Genomic DNA, 21,502 nt, shown 5'->3' with positions numbered 1-21,502 from the left:
TGACTATTTCTCCCACCCTTCCATAAAATGGAACCTAATGAAGCTACTCCTCAGTCCATACCGAACATCTCCAGACTAAACGATCTACTCCTGGCACCCAAGAGAGAAGACCCCAATGTTCTCACCAGACTATTAGAAGCGGCAGAAGACACAAAACCTTAGGGAGCCTTGAACACTCCTGCCCGCCATGAACTTGGCATTGGAATGCCGACGTGCTGAAACAGGCTTGCCGGCAGGCCTCTGCCAACGCTAAGCTCAGGCTATTAGCTTGGTCTCCCCGGGACAGTCCCCCGAACTCAGATGATACAGGGGCTCTCCACACAGAGCTGCAGACCTTTCCTGGCTGTCCTTCCTGGCCTGTGCCCTTAGGGTAGGACGGTTCTTCAAGACTTTTTGCTGTTTTTCTGGTTCTATTTCTTGCCACGTGGCATTCACTCGTATTACACACTTCCTAGTTGTCTTTAAAAGCACACAAATTTGCCTAACAAGATTCCCGTGGGATAAGGAGATCTTTTGTTATGTTTCTCTTATTTAAAATCAACTCTGATCACATGATCTAACTTCTGTGAATGCTGGGGCTTTGCAAAGCTCTTGTTCTTACTGTGACCTATTCATTCTTCTTCTTCTATGTACGGATTTACTCTTTTTCTCTTTAAAGTATTGTCATGGACCTTTATTTTACTTTGTGTAAAGAAACTCTAGGGGCGCCTGGGTGGCTCAGTCGTTAAGCGTCTACCTTCGGCTCAGGTCATGATCCCAGGTCCTGGGATCGAGCCCCGCATCGGGCTCTCTGCTCCTCGGGAGGCCCGCTTCTCCCTCTCCCACTCCCCCTGCTTGTGTTCCCTCTCTCTCTGACTCTCTGTCAAAAAATAAATAAAATCCTAAAAAAGAGAGCGAGAGAGAGAAAGAGAGAGACAGAGAGAAAGAAAGAAACTCTGATTCCCAGCGTGCCTGGGTGGCTCTGTGGGTTAAGCATCCAACTCTTGATTTTGGCTCAGGTCATGATCTCAGGGTCATGAGATCGAGTCCTGCGTCAGGCTCAGCACTGGGCATGGAGCCTGCTTAAGATTCTCTCACCCTCCCTGCCCCCGCTCACACAGGCGTGTGCACTCTTAAAAAAAAAAAAATTAAAATAAAATAAAATAAAATAAAAAGAAACTGATTCCCTTTCCATGTGAGTTTCTAAAAAAAATCAGCTCTTGCCACATTTGAGGAAACTCTTACCCAACACAGGATGCCAAAGAAAATCTCTAGTGATAAAATCCTCAGCACACCGCCACCGAAGCCCACCCCCTACCCTCGGCAGCCAGCAGCAGCAAACCCTCCCCAAACCTGGTTCGAGGAGCAGCCAGCTTTGGTTCCTGCCGTCTCTAGCACCTTGACAGCTGACAGCCTGAGCCCCAGTTTCTGATTCCAAAGCAAACATGAAAGTAAGGGCCTGCATTTTAGAGTCTAGCAAAGCCTTGACCAGCCAGTAAAAAGAGATGGGCTACCCAGTAGCCTTGTGTGGCTATCAGGCACTTGATCAGTGCAACCGAGGAACTGAATTTTAGATTTTCATTTTAATGAATTTAAATAGCCACATGTGGCTAGCAGTTATTGCCCTGGGCAGCACAGATGTCGAGAAAAAGACAAACACAATTTTTCAGTGCACCGAGGGGCCATGCTATAAGGACAAGAAAAACAAAAACACAACCAGAATCACCAAGTCAGCCAGATGCTGCCGGGGACAAGTAGCTGGAGGCAACAAGAGACTGAGCCTCCTTTTTCACCTTTTACTCCTGCCAGAGCACGGCTACAGCAGCTCCATCACCACCCATCCCAACTCTTTTTTTTTTTTTTTTTTTAAGATTTATTTATTTATTTGACAGAGAGAGAGACACAGCGAGAGAGGGAACACAAGCAGGGGGAGTGGGAGAGGGAGAAGCAGGCTTCCCACGGAGCAGGGAGCAGGGAGCCCGATGCGGGGCTCAATCCCAGGACCCTGGGACCACGACCCGAGCCAAAGGCAGACGCCCAGCGACTGAGCCACCCAGGCGCCCCCCAACTCTTCCTTTTTAAGACCATCCGCAAGACCAGCTGCCCAACACAGAAGATCAGTGTGCACCGCACCTATCATCAGTGTGATCTGTATGCAGCTCCTGTCTTGCCCACCAGTGGTGAGCTACCTGGGGCCGAGACTGTGGGATCCAACGGATATAAACTTTACTTAACACACCATGTGAACCAGACGCTTTGGGCAAATCCTTGCATTTCACTTTCCCACAGAACCACCAGGAGAGTTCTACAGCCACTTTTAGCTCTAAGGTTGTCAGAGTCTATGAAATTAGTGTCTAAGACCTTCTGGGCCGAACGGGGAACAGAGAGACACAGATGAACATCCCAAGAGCAGAGAGGCAGTGACCAAAATAATCCTACCAGTTGGACAGTGGAAAGAGACCAGCTCTGCTCCAGCCCCCTAGACTATCCTGTTAAAAAGCAAATCATGCAAAACGGTCTTCTATCTTACTTTTAAGTTTTCTAAGGGGCAGCAATTTCACTAGTGATTAAATATGGGCAGTACAGTGTTCCTATTTTTATTATATTACAAAATAGTTCCTAACAAAACTTTCTACAACCCCAAATTCCATCACATGAACTATTTCTTTACAAACATTCTTTGATAGACTTTTGTTTTCATCTGTTTTCCTTCTGCTGTTTCGCCCTCTGCTTTCTCATAAGCTCTGCCGGAGTTCATGTGAACACACTTCCCGACATGCCTGCTTCCACGTCATCCTGGCAGTTCGTGTGCTGACCTTCACGGCCCCCTCCCCCTGGCATGTCTCCCTTCCCAGCAGCTTGATCCCATGAGGCCAACTCTATTACTCTTTTTTCATTCCCTTTTTAATACTTATCTTTATAGCCTGACATAGTGGGGGAATATTCTGCAAGTTCTCTAACAAAACTGCTGCAGTGTTAAACTAACTTTATATTCACATTGTATTTATACCCAACTACACATTATGTCCACGTTCCCGGCTCCCACGTATTTGCAGGGACTCCTAGTGAAGATGGATCTGGAAGCTAATGCTATGAGGAACAGTCCTTCCCAGCCCCACTCCTATAAATAATGGTAGAGGGAAAAACCCCCAGAGAAACCTTTCTGTAAAAAGAAACAAAGTAACAAATAGGCTGACACTGGGCCCCACGAGGCTCTGAGTCCCGGTAGACCTCAGTCAGGCAGCCCTCGGCTCCATCAGGGAGACAGGGACTTGGGGATCCCCAAACAAGGGGGATGAGAACCAGGTCCAGTGCCCAAAGCCAGGGCCCAGCAGGTCACGTCATGGTTGGCACCACTGTGGGAGAGTCAGACCTCCACCATAAGACCCAGGTCTGGACTGGATCTAGGAAGGGAGAATGTAAAACCACAGCAACAGAAGCCAGGGGAACAGGGGGGTGGCAGGAGAGGGAAGAAAATCTCAAAAGAAACACTCAGAAGAGGATTTTACGCCAGATGGAAAACAGAACAACTGGAGAATTACTTTAAAATAAGTGCATTAGGGTCCTCAGTGATTTAAATGAAGAAACATTTTTAAACAACACAAACACATGCATACAAGAAATTAAGAACCAAAAATAGGCAGGAATGAACCAAATAGAAATCTCAGAAATAAGAACTATAATCCCTGCAACAAAAATTCAACATAAACACATGACTGTTCACAAGGAATTAGTAAATGGAAAATAACACTGGGGGATCCATCCAGAAGTTAGCACTAGAAAAAGATATCCAAACCATGAGAAAGCAGTTAAAGAGAAACACAGAGAGACTAGTAAACTCTAGTGTCATTAACAGAAGTTCACCCAATAGTTGAGAGCAAAATACAGTTATTTTCAGATGTACAAACACAAAGGTAGTGACCGTTCACAGACCCTCAGTGTTTTGTTTTGTTTTTTTTTAAATGAAAAGCGATCGAAGAGGGAGGGAGAGGGAAACCAACAACAGGGAATAAATATGAAAATGGATAGCATATGCCGTGGATTTAACTAACTATAGAATATCACAATTTGAACATGAAAAGAAGTCAACCTAAAACTCTCCGCCCTAATGACAAGGCAGGTGGGTGGGGAAGGCAAGCTCAAGTTCATGTCTCTCAAGTGGAGGGTGAGGGTAAATGGTGTGCTGGGCTCTCAGGCAGCAGGAGAGACAAATCAATACCCAGGCACGAAACCTTCCTTTCATTTTTCAAATTCGATCTAATTTAAACTTGGAAAACCACCTTGCTTCTTCCTCTAGAAAACCTGTCAACCCTAAGCCTTCAACACAACAGAAAATCCAGTTTAAAAATTTCACTTTATAGGAAGAATTTCAGTGATGTCCGTTGTAAAATCAGTGGGACATCTCTCTGTGAATCAATAGGGTAAAAATCAAAATGTGAATGCCAGTCAAGTCAATGTACTTAAGGATGGGTGTTCACGTCCTTCTTACTGAGTCATGCCACAGTGAGGTAAATTCCAGGACCATGCTTTAAGGAGTCCTAGAATGATATTCTTGCCCTTAACCTCGTGTCCGGTATTAAGAGAAAAACACTTGGAGGCAAGTTCTCTCTAAAGAGCTCTTTCCTCTTTTGAACCAACACTTTAAGTACCTTTATACACATCAAATCATAATCCTACATCTGGAAAAGTATTGGCCCTGAACATAGTGAATGTGTGTAATCAGCCTTCTCTAACTGGTAACACTTATTCAGGCAAAACTACATCTTGGATGTTGCTGCCATAATACAAAGCATGACTTCTGGGTTCCAAATGGTGAGTCATTCATTCATTCTCCTACCTTGCAATCAAAGTCTGAAGTTGGGTTTCAGGTTACTTCATTAGAATACATTTTTGGAGCTAGAATGAAGCTTTCAGCATCCTCCAGCACACAGTAAACTGGCTGGCTGTACTATGTTCACAGCAGTGCAGGCTTCCCTCCTGGAGTTAACCCCATCAGGTGACTCCAGCAGACAGCAGAGCCAAAACTAGAGTCAGCCAACAGGGTTCCCGAAGACTATCTCACGTGAAAAGCATTTCGTTTTTGAATGCCTTAACCTTCACTGAAAACAGGAGTGTTAAATCTAATCCTATGTTGATTCAACACGGGAACTACTTGAGAGTGAGTCAAGCAGAGAGAAAGAAGGGAATAGAGTTACCGGAAGAGTAAAGAAAGCAGGGTGCTTCGCTTCATCTTCGTATTTGCCTTCAGTTGAACTTCCAGCCTCCATGGATTTGGACGTAGTGTTCTTACCGATGCCCATCATTAAGAGAAAACGAGCAGTTCAGCTGCTGGACTGCCGGGGCTGGAAGAGAAGGCTTGTTCAGGCGAGGAGCCCAGGATCTGCGCCGGCTCTCCCAGTGCCTGGAGGGCCCGATGCTCAGGCAGAGAAGAGCCCCACAAGCGCCGCCATCTCTTAGCACCTAGAGAGAGGAAGCAGGCAAATCACCACAAGCGCATAAAGAGCACAGAACTCACATTCACTGCATCTCCTGCAGAGAGAAGTTGGTTACAGTACAAGTTACATCCAAACATCAAAAAAAGCACATTACTTAATCACACTTTTCAAGACCCCGCCATCTTCAGTTAGTCATGCAGATTCTGTATCGCCCCCTGGGAGGAGGACCGCTGAACTGGGCCATCAGCCATACCTAAGTCCAAGGATGAAAAGGCTACACAGCGAGTCCGTTGACACGCTGGATGGTAGAGCTCTCAGAGCCCAGCACTCTCCAGCAGAAACTGCTGCAGTGAGGAAAATGTGCTGCATCTGCCCCGTCCAACCCAATCGTCACTACCCACGAGGCTGCTGGAGAAACTCAAATTTACTTGTATCTGATTTTAATCAATTTGAATTTAAATAGTCACGTGTGACTGGTGATGACCACACCAGACAGTGAATGCAGTTATAGCTAATATACTATGACTGCATGGATATCAAAGTTCTGAATTCCCTTTAGGTGCCCAATTAAAGGTGGTGGGGGAAGGCACTCAAAAGCATTAAAAAAAAAAAGAGAGAGAGAGATGAAACCAAACTGGGATTAAATGACCACACAAAGTTCTAGGCACGTGTCAAGATGACCTTCAAATGGGCTAGAAGAATGCCATACAAAACACAGAGCCAAAACATTCCACATCAATCGAATAACAGCATAAACCTAAGGAAGAAATCAGAAAGACAAAGTAAAAAGGAAGGGAGGTAAAATGGCAAGAGATAAGGGAAGAGGGGGAAGGAGAGTAAGATGGATCTGGAATGCTCAGAGAAACTGATATTGGTCGATGAGGAAAAGTGCAATGCTCTGGGCTAAGAGAAAATCTAAGCAAAAGTCAAGAGTAAGATATTACTGAAACAATTCTATGCAGCCAAGTTTCAGTGAAGAAGAAAATTAAAAACTCAATTTCAAACAAAAGTATGACTTGGACAATAAAAGAGATCCACCCAAAAATTAACAAGCATTTGGGGAATTTCGGCTTCAAAAAATGAGAGGACACAAAGGATCCCTACAAGGGTTGGCATCTGGACAATAAAACATGTCTAAGTATGCCCCAAGTTTCATTTAAAAAAAAAAAATACCACAAGCAGGTAGGGGTGAGAAGGGACAGAACATTCATCAGAATCATGTCATATCTCAGCACCAATTAATGTCCCACTGAGAGTGAATAACCCAGCCAAGCTGTCCTGCAAATGTGAAGTCACACCTACTCGATGTTAGAAATACAAGTAGGAAACTTGTTCGAGGAACTCTGTTAGGGACTCTTTCATTCAACAATGACTGGATGAACCAAGGGAGAAACTGAAATACAGACAAATAAGAAAAGAGAAGTAATTATACAAAAATCTGGGAGTTCAGTAGGTAGAGTACAAAAAAGGAAAATAAAATAAACCGTTGCCTTAAGTAGAACAGAATCAAGTGCACACATCAAAGTGGTTTGAGGGGCTCTTTTGGTTTAAATGTTCGTGCACATTTTGCCTTCTTGGTTACATCATATCCATATCTATTTAAAGCAGTAGCTCTCGGGACACCTGGGTGGCTCAGCAGGTTAAGCGTCTGCCTTTGGCTCAGGTCATGATCCCAGGGTCCTGGGCTCGAGTCCCGCATTGGGCTCCTTGCTCAGTGGGGAGCCTGCTTCTCCCTCTGCCTGCTCTCTCTGCTTGTACTCTCTCCCTCTCTCTGACAAATAAATTAAAAAAAAAAAAAAAAAAAAAAGGGGCAGTAGTTCTCAACCAGGAGTGATGTTCCCTCCAGGGGACATTTGGCAATGTCCGGAGACCTTCCAGGTCATCAAACCAGGGGAGAGCTACTAGTCTCTAACGGGTGGAGGCCACGAGTGCTGATAAACATCCTCCAATGCACAGGGCAGACCCATAATAAAGAACTACCTGGCCCCAAATGTGAATAGTACCAAGGCTGAGAAACCCTAGTTTAAAAACATTTCCCTCCTCCCAAAAATGACACCCCGGTGTGCCACGTGGATCCAGAGCACAGAGCAAGGGATACATGTTCCGGTTTGGGAAGCAGGGACATGGATGTCACCAGATAGAGCAAACTCTGTAAAGGAATAAGTCTATGGGACTTACTGCCAATTTTGTGACTTTTAAAATAATTTTCCCTTTACAATAACTGGGATGAGCAGGCCATTTCTGCTCATTTCTGCAGTTTGTAGGGAATATGGGGACCCATTTTACTATGTAGTTTCCAATACATAAAAGGGAGGACTTTCTGTCCTCAGAGGGGAAGTTGTTTAGAAAGCTGTTTAGAAGGACATTGTTTAGAAAACCCTGAAGGCTCTACCTATAGCCCTGGCTGAGATTTCACTCCAAATTACCCTTTTCCTTGTGTCCTCACTTAAAATGTTTTACAACAATTCAAAACAAAACAACACAAAGAATTCCTAGCAAAGGCAAAGTTTGCAGAGAGGTAGGCAAATGATGAAATGCGTAACAAACCCTTCGCACACCCCAATGCCCTGGAATAGAGTCCCTGAAGAAGACTAAGGAGGTAGAAGAGTTTTGAGGCTCTTGAGACATAAAACAAAATTCTCTTCCAGAAAGACTCTCCTAATTGGCGGTGCCACCAGTGACGAATCGATCCCATCTCATCCAAGTTTGGGAACCCTACCACAAAGCTGCGCCAGTAGAGAATTTTTCAGAGATTTTGTGATGTGTTGACTCGTGAGTTTTTCACGTCTGTTAGCAAGTACAAAGACTCTTCTGTGGTTTATCTCCTTCTGCCCTTTGCCTATAGTTTACAAATCTTTATTTCTGTAAGGATCTTAATCCTTTAATTCTCTGTTTTTTGGTTACAAATATCTTATCCCAGCTTTTTGTTTGTTCGTGAATTTTGTGGATGATCTTTCAGAATTATTCTCATGTTTGTAATCAAATCCATCCATCTTCTACACATTATGACTTAGCTACTACCGCCCATCAGCTTCCCAAGAGCTAAAAACAACAACAACAACAAAACCACATACAGCATGACAATGAACATACCTAAAGTAGCCCTGACAGACCTTTACCGTAACCGCCAGAAGCTTGGGTTTCCCAGAAGATAGGAAGACCGGACAAGCGAAGAGGACAGTGAACCACTGCCAGGTTTTTACAAGACTACATGCTATGGTTATCAGAAGCGCCATATGAGCCCTTGGCTCCACATGCAGCCCCACGGCCATTAGCGGACCAGAGGACCAGCAGAGCTCTCCAACCCGCACTCACCCATGTTAACCTTAGGGAAAAGGATAGGGCTTTTTTTTATGATTTTATTTATTTTTTTTGAGAGAGAGAGAGAGAGAGCACAAGCAGAGGGAGCAGCAGGCGAGGGAGAGGGAGAAGCAGGCTTCCCGCTGAGCAGGGAGCCCGATGCGGGGCTTGATCCCAGGACTCTGGGATCATGACCTGAGCTGAAGGCAGACGCTTAACCGACTGAGCCACCCAGGCGCCCCAGGATAGGGCTTTTTAATGTAGAATGCATTTAGTCTCCTAGGTGAATTGCATCTTCATGCTCATTTCAGACACGATCATCCCTGCAGCAGCCAACCCTCCCCACTGCCCCCATGACCAGGAACAAAGTTCCACTGTGGCAAGACCACTTTCTATCAAGCACTCTGTGTTTCTCTACTGATTGTTTAACTGGCCCTCATGAGCTCTACTGGGACCTACCCACTGTCTTTGCTGTCTCTTACAGAGCAGCACCGTTTGGAGTGCCCTGAAGATGCGGGGAGCCAAGTGAGCACAAGAGGGGATGGGCCCAAGCAAAGTGCAAGGCAGTGATGCTCTGAGAGAGGCTTCGGGGCAGAGGGTGCCAAGACCCTGGAAGAGGGGATACCCTTTATTGGGTAAGACACACAGACGGGGGAAGAAGGGAGGAGACAGCAAACACTGAGCACAGAAATGCATCCCTGGAAGTCCCCAGATGACAGAGCATTCCACAGCCAAGTACTTGAGAGTTATGAAGACAGCCTCAAGGCCAGAACCCATGCACCAACCTGAGATCAGAGTGCTTCATCCACACAGGCTGAACTTGAGTGGGGAAATGCCAAGGCCCAGATGGAGATAAACAGGGGAGGGAGGGTGGAGTTTAGGGTTTGTGTTAAAACAAAAGGCAAAATCTCCCAGGGAATCTTACACTGGGGAACGTCTGCATGTCCCCAGCCCATCCATCACCCCTCTTCCTACTCCTTGCAAAAGAAAAACTAAGCAAGGCCACCGCTATCTCGCCCCTGACCCAGCGACAAGGGGCAGGAGGAGCTGAGGGATGAAAGATGGGGCTCACTAACGATGAAAAGGATGAGGACAACACAGTGAGAGCAACAACTACAATCTCCCAGCTGAGCACCTGCCTCACCTTATCAATGGCACCTCGTTCTCCCGAGTAAGCACAGTATTGCAGTGATGTGCCCACTAACTCCACACAAGGGGAAGCTGAGCTTCAGAGAAGTGAAGTAACTTGCCAAAGGACACACAGCCATGAGCAGTGGAGCAGGATTCAAACTTTAATCAGCATTCCCGTCCTAAGAGTGTTTATACAAGCAAGACCTAACACTGTCCTTCGAATGCTTGGTTTCTGGCCGACCTCCGTGAGCGAGCGTGCCCCAGGCTGCCCTGGGAGCACAGTCTCTGTCCGACCTGCCGTGTGCCATCTGCTCTACCTGGGATTTCGGAGGGGGCCCCAAGGGCTGCCGAGCTGCCTCTCCGGGGCTGCAGCCCACGTCCCCCAGAGCAGGAGCTCCCAAATCTGTGGGCTCCAGGCCCTCTGCCGCATCAACACCATCCCAACAGCCCCACCACCTCTGGTCTCACTTTCTGTCCCACCTCGAGCACTCCTCTTGTCCATACAAGTGCAGCCGGCACGACCAGAAGCCATCGGGCCCCTTGATGGTGTCCTGATGTACCTCAGAATGACAGCCAAATTCCTCAGCAAGGCTGTAGGGTCACCGTGACACCTACTGGGAGGCCTGGCCTCCCCTGTGCGGTCATTTCCATCTTTCAGGTCCTCCACTAGCTTCTCAGGCTCTTGCATGTGTGGTGCCTCCAAAACAACCTTTACTTCACCCCTTTCCGTCGGGGGAACTCCCACCCGTGCTGCCTCTGGTCGCCACGTCACCATGGCAGCCGGGATCCATGAGGATGGCAAGGCCACGCCTGCCTGCCCAGCCAGACCGCTATCAGAACGAGGGGTGGCACCCACCACCTGCACCCCCGGCTCCCGGGGCCGGACTTGGCACCTGCACTGAAGGCTCCCCGGGATTTGTGGGATGAATAACTGGTTTAAAAAAATAATTATAAAGATCCCTGATATAATGTAACACTCATTCTTGCTTAACACTCCTACTAAACTGGGAAAGGAAATTAAGAGCCAACATCAACCAGTGACACGTGCACTGATGTCAGGGACCAGCCAGGGTGTCACCACCACCGCGATCACTCAGCTGACACAGACGGAGGGGGGAAGTGTCTGAAAGGAAAAGACCAAATGAGAACCACAATCAAGAGACAGGAAAATCTGAGAGGACCTACCAGTTGATGGCTAGGTACAAAACACATCAGGAGTGTGAGTCTGTGTATTTGTTCACTACCTTACAAATAAGGGCATTAAAAATAATCCACATAGGTTAAAAAAAAAAAAAAAAAAAAGGTACCTAAGGTTCTTTTAGGTTCACTAGTAAGGTAGTTCACTACTAAGGTAGTGAACCTAAAGCATTCCCCAAATGCCAGCAACAAGCATCTGGTTCAGAAGCTGCAAAGTGCTGCCTTGCCTCGTTTTGCAGGGTCCCCAGCTAAGAGTGGTTTTTACATTTTTAAAGGGTGGTAAACAGCAGCAAGGAAGAACATGTGACAGGATTATCTGGGCCACAAAACCTGAGATACCTATAGAAAAGTTTACCGACCCCTAAAGATAAGAGGATGTACGAATCCTGTTTAAAGATATTTTTTTATTTATTTATTTGAAAGAGAGATAGAGAGCACAAGTAGGCAGAGTGGCAGGCAGAGGGCAAGGGAGAAGCAGGCTCTCTGCTGAGCAGGAAGCCCAATGCGGGGCTCGATCCCAGAACCCTGGGATCATGACCTGAGCCGAAGGCAGCCGCTTAACCAACTAAGCCACCCAGGCACCCCACGAATCCTGTTTAAGATGGCAGTAATAGCATTACTTAGGTTTCACCAAAAATGTGCATGGCCTTTATGAATAAAACAATAAACTATTTTACTAAGGGCCATAAAACATTTAAATAACCAGAGAAACAAACCAGATCCTGGAATAAGAGTGCTGCTATAAGGATATTCATTTTTCTGATATACATAATGTATATAAATTTAATAAAAATCAATTAATACCCCAAAAGGAGAGAAAGGGGGCTTGCTAAAATTCCTGTGGGAGGATAAGCAAAAATAGCCACAAATATCTGAAAAAAAGAGTAACAATGTGTTCTATCAGATAGGAACCCTAACATAAAGTTGTAATAAACAGAGTTCACAAAGACAGACAAATACACAAGAGAAACCCCAAAAACTGAGAAATACAGGCTATGGAAGCACCTCAAATCATAAGGCAAAGTATGGATTTTTCAGTACAACAGGCCAAAACAACCAGTTCAATACTAGGTAATAAAAAACAAAAAGTAAGTCCTAAGGTTAGAGCAAAAAACTGAGGGAGGGAGGGAGGAAGGGCCACTAATGGTTATATAACATTAGGGTGGAGGACTCCTTTCTTAGCATACCATTATGATTCGGCAATATGAAATTTTTTTAGGTTTCTGTATGAAGGAAAAAAAAAAATCAAAATCACACAAAGTTAAAAAGCAAAATATAACCTACATAAGATCATGTGTTCATATCTTTACTATTTGAAGAGCTCTTATAAATCAACAGGAAACAAAAGTCCTTAATATAAAAATGGACAAAATAGGGACGCCTGGGTGGCTCGGTCGGTTAAGCATCTGCCTTCGGCTCAGGTCGTGATCCCAGGGTCCTGGGATGGAGCCCCACGTCGGGAATCCCTGCTCAGCGGGGAGTCTGCTTCTCCCTCTCCTGCTGCTCCTTCTCTCTCTCTATCGCTGACAAATAAATAAATAATATTTTTTAAAAATGGACAAAATATGAGCTCATCTTCAATCCCCCTTAAATACAAACAGCAAAATAAATGTTCCATCCTTGTGTAAAATCAAAAGTATACTGAAATGAGGTACCTTTTTATTAATCTACGTGGGTTATTTTTAATGCCCTTATTTGTGAGGTAGTGGACAAATACACATACTCACACTCCTAATGAAAAATAAATTTGCTAATGAGAAGGCAATTTGGTTATATGTATCTGAATACGCCATGTTCACTTCTAATATTTGTTAAGAGATACATTCACTAATATTTGTTAATTAGGACACAAAGAGCTCCAAAATTGTGCATGTTAGCATTATTAATAGGACCAAAAATCAGGAAAAATCTAATAACCAACACTAGGGAATTGAATGGCAAAATTATGGTATGTTCCTACAAAGGAACATGCAGACATTAAAAAGATGACACAGAAATGTCTATTGACATGGGAAGATGTTCACCCTATGTTATGCAAGGAATAAAAAAAAACTATGTTTTTAGAGGCAGAGAATACAATGGTGCTTGCCAGGGGCTTGGGCGGGGGGTGCTATTCAACATGTGTAAAGTTTATTAGACAAGGTAGGTTCTAGGGATCTGCTGTAGAACACTGTGCAGTTAACAATACAGTACTGTACATTTAAAGGTTTGTTAAGAGGGGCGCCTGGATGGCTCAGTCGTTAAAGGTTTATTAAGAGGGTAGATCTTAGGCTGAATATTCTTACCACAACAAAAATAAAAGAAGATACCAATTTTTTAAAAATCAGGCAATGAATAAAAGAATTAAAGGCAATTCATACAGTGATAAAGAGTTAGTTACAGCACTAACCCTAACTTACTGTGTGCGTGTTAAGTGTGCACACACGCATACACACACCACAGTGTCAACCGAAATGTTGATTAGTGGGATGGCAAAGGACTTAAGTCTCCCTATTTTCTAAAGTTATTTACTTAGCAGTGAAAGGGGTGCCCCTTTTTCCCTGAAGAGCCTGATGATGTCCACATCAGCACTTGGTTCCACCCCTCTGTTCAGAATCAAATCCAGAGATGTGGTCAGTTCCCCTTAACAAGGTCACATGAAGCAGTCCGGTCCCTTCTGTTCAGTGGTCAGGACACAGTCTTGGAGTGACAAGACATGTGGAATTAAGTTCTTAGGTTTCAAGTTGTAAAATAACTTCCGTTGTCAGAAGAGAAATGGAGAAAAGCGAAGGTTCTGTAAATTACGCTTAGCTGGGAAGGGGGTGGGGGACAGACAAAAGAGGTGTACCAATAACCAAGGTTGGCCCCAAAGAAATGGTCCTCAACTTTGACTCCATGTTGGAACCACCTAAGAATTTTTAAATATACTACTGCTGGGGCCCCCTGACCACAGAATCTGACTGAATAGGTCTATGGAGCCTGAGCATCTAGTTTATAAAGCTCCCCTGTGGCCATGGTTAAAAATCACCACCTTAAAGCAAGCAGGAATTACAGTCTCATAAAAAAAAAACTTTTTTTTTTCAACCTCAAAATAAATCTAAGCCTGTCAGAGCAGAAAAACTGTAATTTGGCAAATTCTGCTATGAGCAAGTAGGGAAGTAAAATATTCAGGTCTTTAACAAACTTCCAGTTCCCTAGGGACTGAACCACCAGCTCTCCAACCACCAATAATCATGAACTAATACAGAATAACCGTTTTGAATCAGTACTTCTTTGATCAACTATTCAGCCAGTGATCATTTCTTTTGCACTTAATTTTTTTAATCTGACCATTTCTCTGCTGTCCAGGAATGGGTCAACTCCCTACTGTGGCTTACCATGGCCACCTGACTTGGAAGTATGATGGTACTATCCAAACAGAGAACTTAAAAGCTGAGCTGCTCCTGGCATTTACTACTAACCAAGCCTTTTCGTGTTTCTTGGAAGCAAAACCAAATCCTAAGAAAACATGTCTTTCCATCATCCTGATCTATCATCCTGATCATCATCTAGCAGTTCCTAGTCCAAGGCACTCAATAGCTGAATGCAGTAACCACTAAGAATCCTCCCGAAGGGTATAATCTCCCCTGTGTACAATTCATCTTTATGTTCCCAGCTCTGAGCACAGAATACTCAATAAACATTAATAAAATACATATTTATGCTGCATAGATGGCAATACTACAACAAAAATATAAATGCATGGCAAATCCACATTTTGACACAAAAATCTACAGTTTTACAAAATAAGAAAGAATCAGTAGTTCATGTGCCTAAGACTCATTTGCGAAGCTTCTTCAAAATGCAGATTTCTTCCACACAAATACTTGTAGACAAATTCTCCAAGCTGTTTTCATTGTAACAGCCCAGAATTCAAGACATCAAAAGGTCCATCAACAGGTGAATGGATAAACAAGTCATAGCGGGTCCCTACAAAAAAATACTCAGCAACAGAAAGGAAGCAACTGCTGATGTACAGAACAGAGAGAAAATGCACAGATACTACAGAGAGAAAGAAGCCGGACACAAGACATGCTGCCTGATTCCCTGACGTCCAGTGACAGGAAGCAGATAGTGGCGGCCCTAGCACAGGAATGGACAGGGCAACTCCCGAAGGCAGAGGAAGGAAGCGGAGAAACCTGCTACACCGTGGTGTGATGCTGGTGGGGCCGTCAGTGCGTAAACTACATTTTGATAAAAATCAATTTTCAAAGGAAAAAAAAAGAATTTAAAAACTCCCATAATCCCACCAACTTAAAAAATGTCTCCGCCCCCAAATTCTGACTCCACAGACCTACGTTGGGACCTGGGAACATTTTTAACAAATGTACAAACATTCTGAGGCTAGTGGTCCCCACATCACCCCCACCTTTGCATGGGCAACCCGGCGCGGGATAATCTCTCTGCCTGCAGAAACCTACCCAGACAGCTGAGAGTATGACTAACAAGGAAAACTTTGGGATAAGGAAACTCAAAACCTCAACTTGCCAAGCTGTAGTTTGGTTCTTACCAAGGTACAAACAAGACCTTTCAGAGCTGGCCAGGTTCAATGATAAAGCACATTTTCAAAGCCAATCCGTGGCTCGCTCTCTGCTTAAATCCCATCATTAGGGGATTATAGTTAAACTGTGCCTGCTCCATTACATTCTGTTAAATGCTAACATTTGACCTAAATACTTTTAATCCAAGACAAAAAAAGATTATTGGAACACATAACCTCAATTTATATATGCTCAACTCCCTTTAAATGAAAGGACTTGAATGGCTGCCTAATACATAGGGTCCTGCTTTAGAAAGTTTGCAATCCTGACATTTATCCTAGCTATTATCATTCCCTTAGGCAGCAATGAATGAACCTGTAAGTGGTGATTATTATTTGATCTTGTGATGACAGTTACGGTGTCATGGGGTGTAACTGGGAGATAAAAAAAAAAAATCCTCATAAAGCCTTTTCCAAAAACGCTCCAGGAACTTTTGCTCTTATTTTTCAAACTGCAAGTCACTACCCCACTAGTAGTAGTGGGCTAGGATTATCAACCTAGTGGATCTCAACCAGAATTTTAAGACAATGACATTTAACAGAACAAAAAACTTCAGAGTACACCTCACAAGATAAGGGATTCTAGTTTCAAGATAAAATACTTTACTGTGGTTCAGTCTAAAAACCACAACAAAAATGAGCCTAAAAGTCACTGACGTAACTAAAGCCCCGCCCAGTGACATAAAAGGCATATTCCAGGTACCCAATTTATATCAGGTTATTTGCTGGGCTTCAAGGAATATACCCATAGAAAAAGTTTGTTCATGTGGTACAAGATAAGGACACTGATAACAAAATATCCTAATACCTCCTTACTACAAGGGTAGAGAGTACCCAAAATCATGGCCTCCGAGTGGCCTCTCTTTAACATCGATCAGAGCCCTATACCAAAAGACCTCAATGACTGCAATCGAGAAAATCTCCACTGCCCCGCAACGAGCTATGTCAGTCTTCTGTCACTGTCTTGATTTGTCAACTTTTCTCTCAAGAGAAAGAAAAGTTAAAAAGAAGCCGGATAAAAACTGGATTTCTGAAGGGGAGCCCAGAGTCCACCGCCAGGTTCCAAATCAACACAGCTGCTGGGAACCCCAGGAGGAGGAGTGCTTTAGAGGTCACCCCCCTCACAGGCCCCACGTCAACAACCCTGCTCTAAAGGGGGAAAAAAAAGGCCTTTGGGCGAACAGTGCTGGACTGCCTGGGTATCCCGTGAAAACTGAGCCGGGGGCCACGACAGCGGGCTGCAGGGCCGCTGGATGGACGCCGCAAATCCTCCCAGACCGTCAAGGGGTAAGGGAGGATCATTCCTGACTGAAAGCAAGTATTTTATGGAGCATAAAATCCCCCACTGGTAAAATGAAACAGGAGATGTTAAAGAACACTCCCTGCCCGCAGGAGACCCCTTCCATCTCTTCTGGAGACTGGGCCCAAGAAGTCCTGGGACAGAATAAGCTCTAGACCCAAACTGAACTCTAAATCCTGAGAGAGCTCTTAAATCCAGTCTGAAAGGGGCTGTTCCGCTGATGTCCGTTTACACACAGGCTGAGCCACGAAAAGCGATGGTCATGGGACCTAGAGGGCATGACGCTGACTCACTGACGGCTTGGTTAGGGGAAGCTAGAGTTGAGCATACAGTAAAAGGTCAAAGCAGCTGGTGTTTTGCTGGTCTGGCGGGCTTTAAAATCCATACCCATCAGTGATCTTCATGTTTCTGACCTAATGTTATAGGTATCAGATGCTACAGCAACTTCTCATCCAGCAGAAATGTGTTCCCCAAACTTTATTTAAATACAATTATGATAAGACCTTAAGACTTGACTATCCTAACCATGACTCTCCTGCCCCAGGTACCATCCACATGGACCACACTGACCTGCAGTTCCCAGGTCGGAGATCAAGAAGCCTCTTCGTCCGAGAAGCATTCCTGGGTTAGCTGTCCCTCTTCTAAGCACATGGCTTCTTGGTCCAGCTCCCCGACCAGGCAGGGATAGGGACAGGGACACAGTGTCCACCACATAAAAGGCACTCAAAATATCTAAAGAAAACAAACATTTTTCCAGGGGCCCGTAAGTGATACACCTGAAACAAAACCTAATCCTAATCCTCCATATTCACTCAGGGAAAGCATGTGCCTTGGACAAGTGAGGGCAGAAGGAGAGGTAATGGAGCAAAAGGTAAAGCTTATAGGCCAGAATCAAAATACAGAGGTATATTTGAGAAAACGCAAGCAGAATCAAGATTGGGTTTATTGCATTTATTCCTACTGTATGATTTAACACCTCATTTCTCGTACCAATGGTGTTTTTAATTAAAGACTATTTTAAATGTATTAATCAGTCATTTGAGGGGCCACTGGAAAGCTAATTTTGTATGCATTTGTAGTGACAAGATAAAAACATGTTCAGAATTAACTGACTGCCTATCATATCCAAGACACAAACAGGATTTCACTTAACCCTTACAAGAATGCTGGGAAGGGCTGTTACCATCACCATGTCACAGTTCAGAAAACTGAGGCAGGGACGTTGATTTTCACTTGGACAACAGCTAAGGGCAAGTGGCCGGCACAACAATCATTCTGAGAGCATGAAAGCTGCTCTCAATTCCCTTAGAGACTGACTAACAGAACAGGCTCTGAAGACGAGCGGCCAGAAGAGGCCTGGAGGTAAGTTATCTCTAAAGGTCATTTTGGACGAAGTTGGATAAAGCCCCCCAGTTTCTCTCCAGGAATGGAAAGAAAGCTTCCTCCTCCTGCACAGCTCCAAATGACCTTTGTCATTTGCTCTCTCCCCCGCCCCTTTCCCAGTTCCCAGTACAAAGACAAACCTGAGTGTTCAGGTAGCTTCCAGGGACGGCTGTACCCTGCTAACCCCATGCCCCACCCCCACCCCCCCCACCCCCCGGTACTGCTCCAGCTCCCGCTCCACCCTCCGTTTCCAGCACAAGTGAGGACTTGCGCCTCCTCCGCTCCCACAGGAGGAGCCTCGGGAGGGTAGTGGGTCACCTCCAGCTACTCTGCCCAGCTGCCTCTGCTGGAAAAAGCACAGCAGAAGCATTCCCAATGACCGTTCACCCCATCGCCTCAAGCCCCACGTACTTATCAGCCCTCACTCTGAACTACTCTTTAGACCATCCCATTCCTCTCTGGAATGTTCTTATCAGTTCTTCCTGCCCTCAGTGTCAAAGCCAAACACCCTTGTCTCACCTGCGGAGAGAGGTCAAGCTCCCTCGTTCCCTCGTTTCCTAACTGCCAACTATACCTGCTGGGTTTTGCTGGACTTCAGCACACTTCCTGAGTGCCCTCCACTACCTGCTGCTTCCTTCCTACGGTCTGTGCCATTGGCAAATCTCTTCTGCAATATCTCTTTCTCTCCTCACCCAACCCCCGCTCTACCAAGAGTTCCATCTCCTCCTCCTCAAACACTTGCCCAAGATAAGGAAGAGGGCGCTCTGAAATTCCACCTGCCCTGATGGATTACCTGAGAACTGAACAGTGGGTTCGCCTAAACTGCACTGCAATTACCTGGGGCTGGACGCTGTAATTCTTCTCCAAGTTAACTCCAAGTACACAGTGATCCAAATAATAGGCTCTCCCTGACCTTCAATAAATGGGAGCCTGTTCCCTGACAGTCAACAAACAAAAATAGTACCTGGGAGTAAGTTATATAGCTGGGGTTGTTTTTTTCTTTTCCTGCAAAGGAACATGTTCTTCCTGATTCATTAAAAAAACATAGCCATTCAGGGGCACCTGGCTGGCTCAGTCGGAAGAGTGAGCAACTCTTGATCTCCAGGTCGTGAGTTCGAGCCCCATGTTGGGTGTAGAGAGTACTTACATAAATAAAACTTAAAAAAAAAAAAAATCCAGGGGCGCCTGGGTGGCTCAGTCGTTAAGCGTCTGCCTTCGGCTCAGGTCATGATCCCAGGGTCCTGGGATCGAGCCCCATATCAGGCACCCTGCTCCGCAGGAAGCCTGCTTCTCCCTCTCCCACTCCCCCTGCTTGTGTTCCCTCTCTGGCTGGCTTTCTCTCTGTCAAATAAATAAAATCTTTAAAAAAAAAAAAAAAAAATCCATTCAATACAGAGACTGCAATCGCTTAGAATCCTATGCCACAGATGTACAGCTTTCTTTAGTGTCTGAACCTAACATTTTCATAATCCCCAAACCTTAAAGGATTAAAAAATTAATGTATTCAGCTATAAAAGACTCCAGCTCTCCATGAAGTTTAATCTGGGTTCCTTACTTTTCTCTGAGGCCCTAAAATTCTGCATAAAAGAACACACAAAGTCTTGGATGACCCAGGACTGGACCTCACTCAGAAAGTAAGGTAAAAGAGCAACTGAAAAACAGCACATGTGGCATTTCAATTATTGCAGATCAGGTTTTAAGGTCATTCTTTCTCACATGTTTAATGAAGGGCACTGCCTTCTAATTCTACGAGTTGCATAAACACTAACATTTGGTTATTTAAATAGTGACAGCGCAGAGAAACTCCGACTTTGGAGACTTTCTAGTAACGCAGCTGGGCGAACTTGAGCCACAGGCTCCTCACCCACCTACAGAGACACACGCAGACGGAGCTATGTATTTGCAGAAAACCAGCCACAGCCACAGACCGGAGCGCACACAATCACAGAACGTGCGTGCAGAAACAGACCCCCACGGCACCAGATGCACACACAGACACAGACAGACACACAGACACTAATTCCCCAAAGCAGAGCTAATTTACCAAGAAATGGTCTTACCTGCAGAGAGAAATCTTACCCTATCCACAAAAAACACTCGTTCATCAGTGTCCAACCCACCCAACAACCCAACTCTGTGCTGACATTTGTGCTGGGCTGGGATCGTCCTGATGCTCAGCAGGAGCCGTTTTAGGTGCTGAAGGAATTTCGCCTTTTATAACCCACACAGGCTCACCAAAATTGTATAACCATACCATCTAGTCAGAAATTACACAACAGCCACCACCTGGTTACAAACGGTTACTACATGCTTCTGGTATGGTCTGCTCACCGTCAGTCTGTCACAGGTTTCATGTGGCATGGTGGATATTCTATTGTGGAAACCAAGCAGTTGCTGGGATTACATTTCTCAAACCCACACAAATAAGGGAAATTAAACCTATCTTTCCAAACACTCCTGTTCAGATGAACGAGTCCACCCACACTGCTTCCAAGCTCGGTGACAGCAGGGGGCGGGGGGGGGGGGGTTCATACTTCCTGGTAATGTTTCATTTCCCCAGCCGGGGGCCCAAAAACATTTCCCCAATTGGGGGCCCCAAAAACAATTGTTTTCAAAGCCCAAAGACTTTCAAAGATTAAGATCTTTGAGATGTATTGCGACAGCACGGAGAAACTCCGACTTTGGAGACTTTCTAGTAACGCAGAAGCATGATCTCAAAGCATGATCTGCTCATTGAAATGACAGGAAAAGCAACAACTAACTGCAGTATTGAGAGCCAGCGGGGCTGTGTGTGGCCTCTGGCACGCAGGTCCCAGCCACAGAGGCCCCACTGAAGAGTGGAAGTGCCCACAGAAACACTCAGGAAGGCAAACCCGCGCTGACAATCTAGCACCAAGAGGAGGGAAGAAGCCACAGCTGTTGTCAGACTTCGTCCTTTCTAGTCAGGACTTTCTAGTCCAGGCCAGGGCCTGCCAGAAACCTGGGCAGCAGGCACCTGCTCCCCTGGGATGTGCCGTGAGAGGGCAAGAAGCTGCCTCCCTCTCCCCAGCACCGCAAGGGGACCACAGGGTTCAGGTGAGAAACAGGCAGGCAGAAGGGACATCTACCAGCAGCACAGTACCTCCTGGAAGAGGTGATAAAGGCAGAGGAAGAGACAGGACAGCCTGGAGGAGAGCAGCTCTGACAGTTACTCATTCATGAATCATCTTTGGGAAGTCA

The 21,502-nt window shown here is 45.3% G+C and overlaps 1 protein-coding gene across 4 annotated transcripts in view; it reads right to left on the bottom strand.

Annotated features, from left to right (window-relative positions):
• The window catches only part of SLC23A2 (solute carrier family 23 member 2), a 134,475-nt gene that overhangs the window by 70,840 nt on the left and 42,133 nt on the right, over window positions 1-21,502 (bottom strand). For 3 of the 4 annotated variants that reach the window (XM_036093283.2, XM_036093284.2, XM_036093287.2), the window contains one exon: window positions 5,175-5,439. In XM_036093283.2, coding sequence (XP_035949176.1) covers window positions 5,175-5,282 — 108 coding nt within the window. In that variant the 5' untranslated portion in view covers window positions 5,283-5,439. Of the gene's footprint in view, window positions 1-5,174; window positions 5,440-20,343; window positions 20,364-21,502 lie in introns of those variants that run through there. The other variant, XM_078056974.1, reaches the window with a different exon arrangement.

This window comes from Halichoerus grypus, chromosome 10 (assembly GCF_964656455.1).
Source record: "Halichoerus grypus chromosome 10, mHalGry1.hap1.1, whole genome shotgun sequence".
Taxonomy (NCBI): domain Eukaryota; kingdom Metazoa; phylum Chordata; class Mammalia; order Carnivora; family Phocidae; genus Halichoerus; species Halichoerus grypus.
The sequence above is the reverse complement of the archived record's forward strand: the minus strand, read 5'-3'. Positions and strand labels throughout refer to the sequence as shown.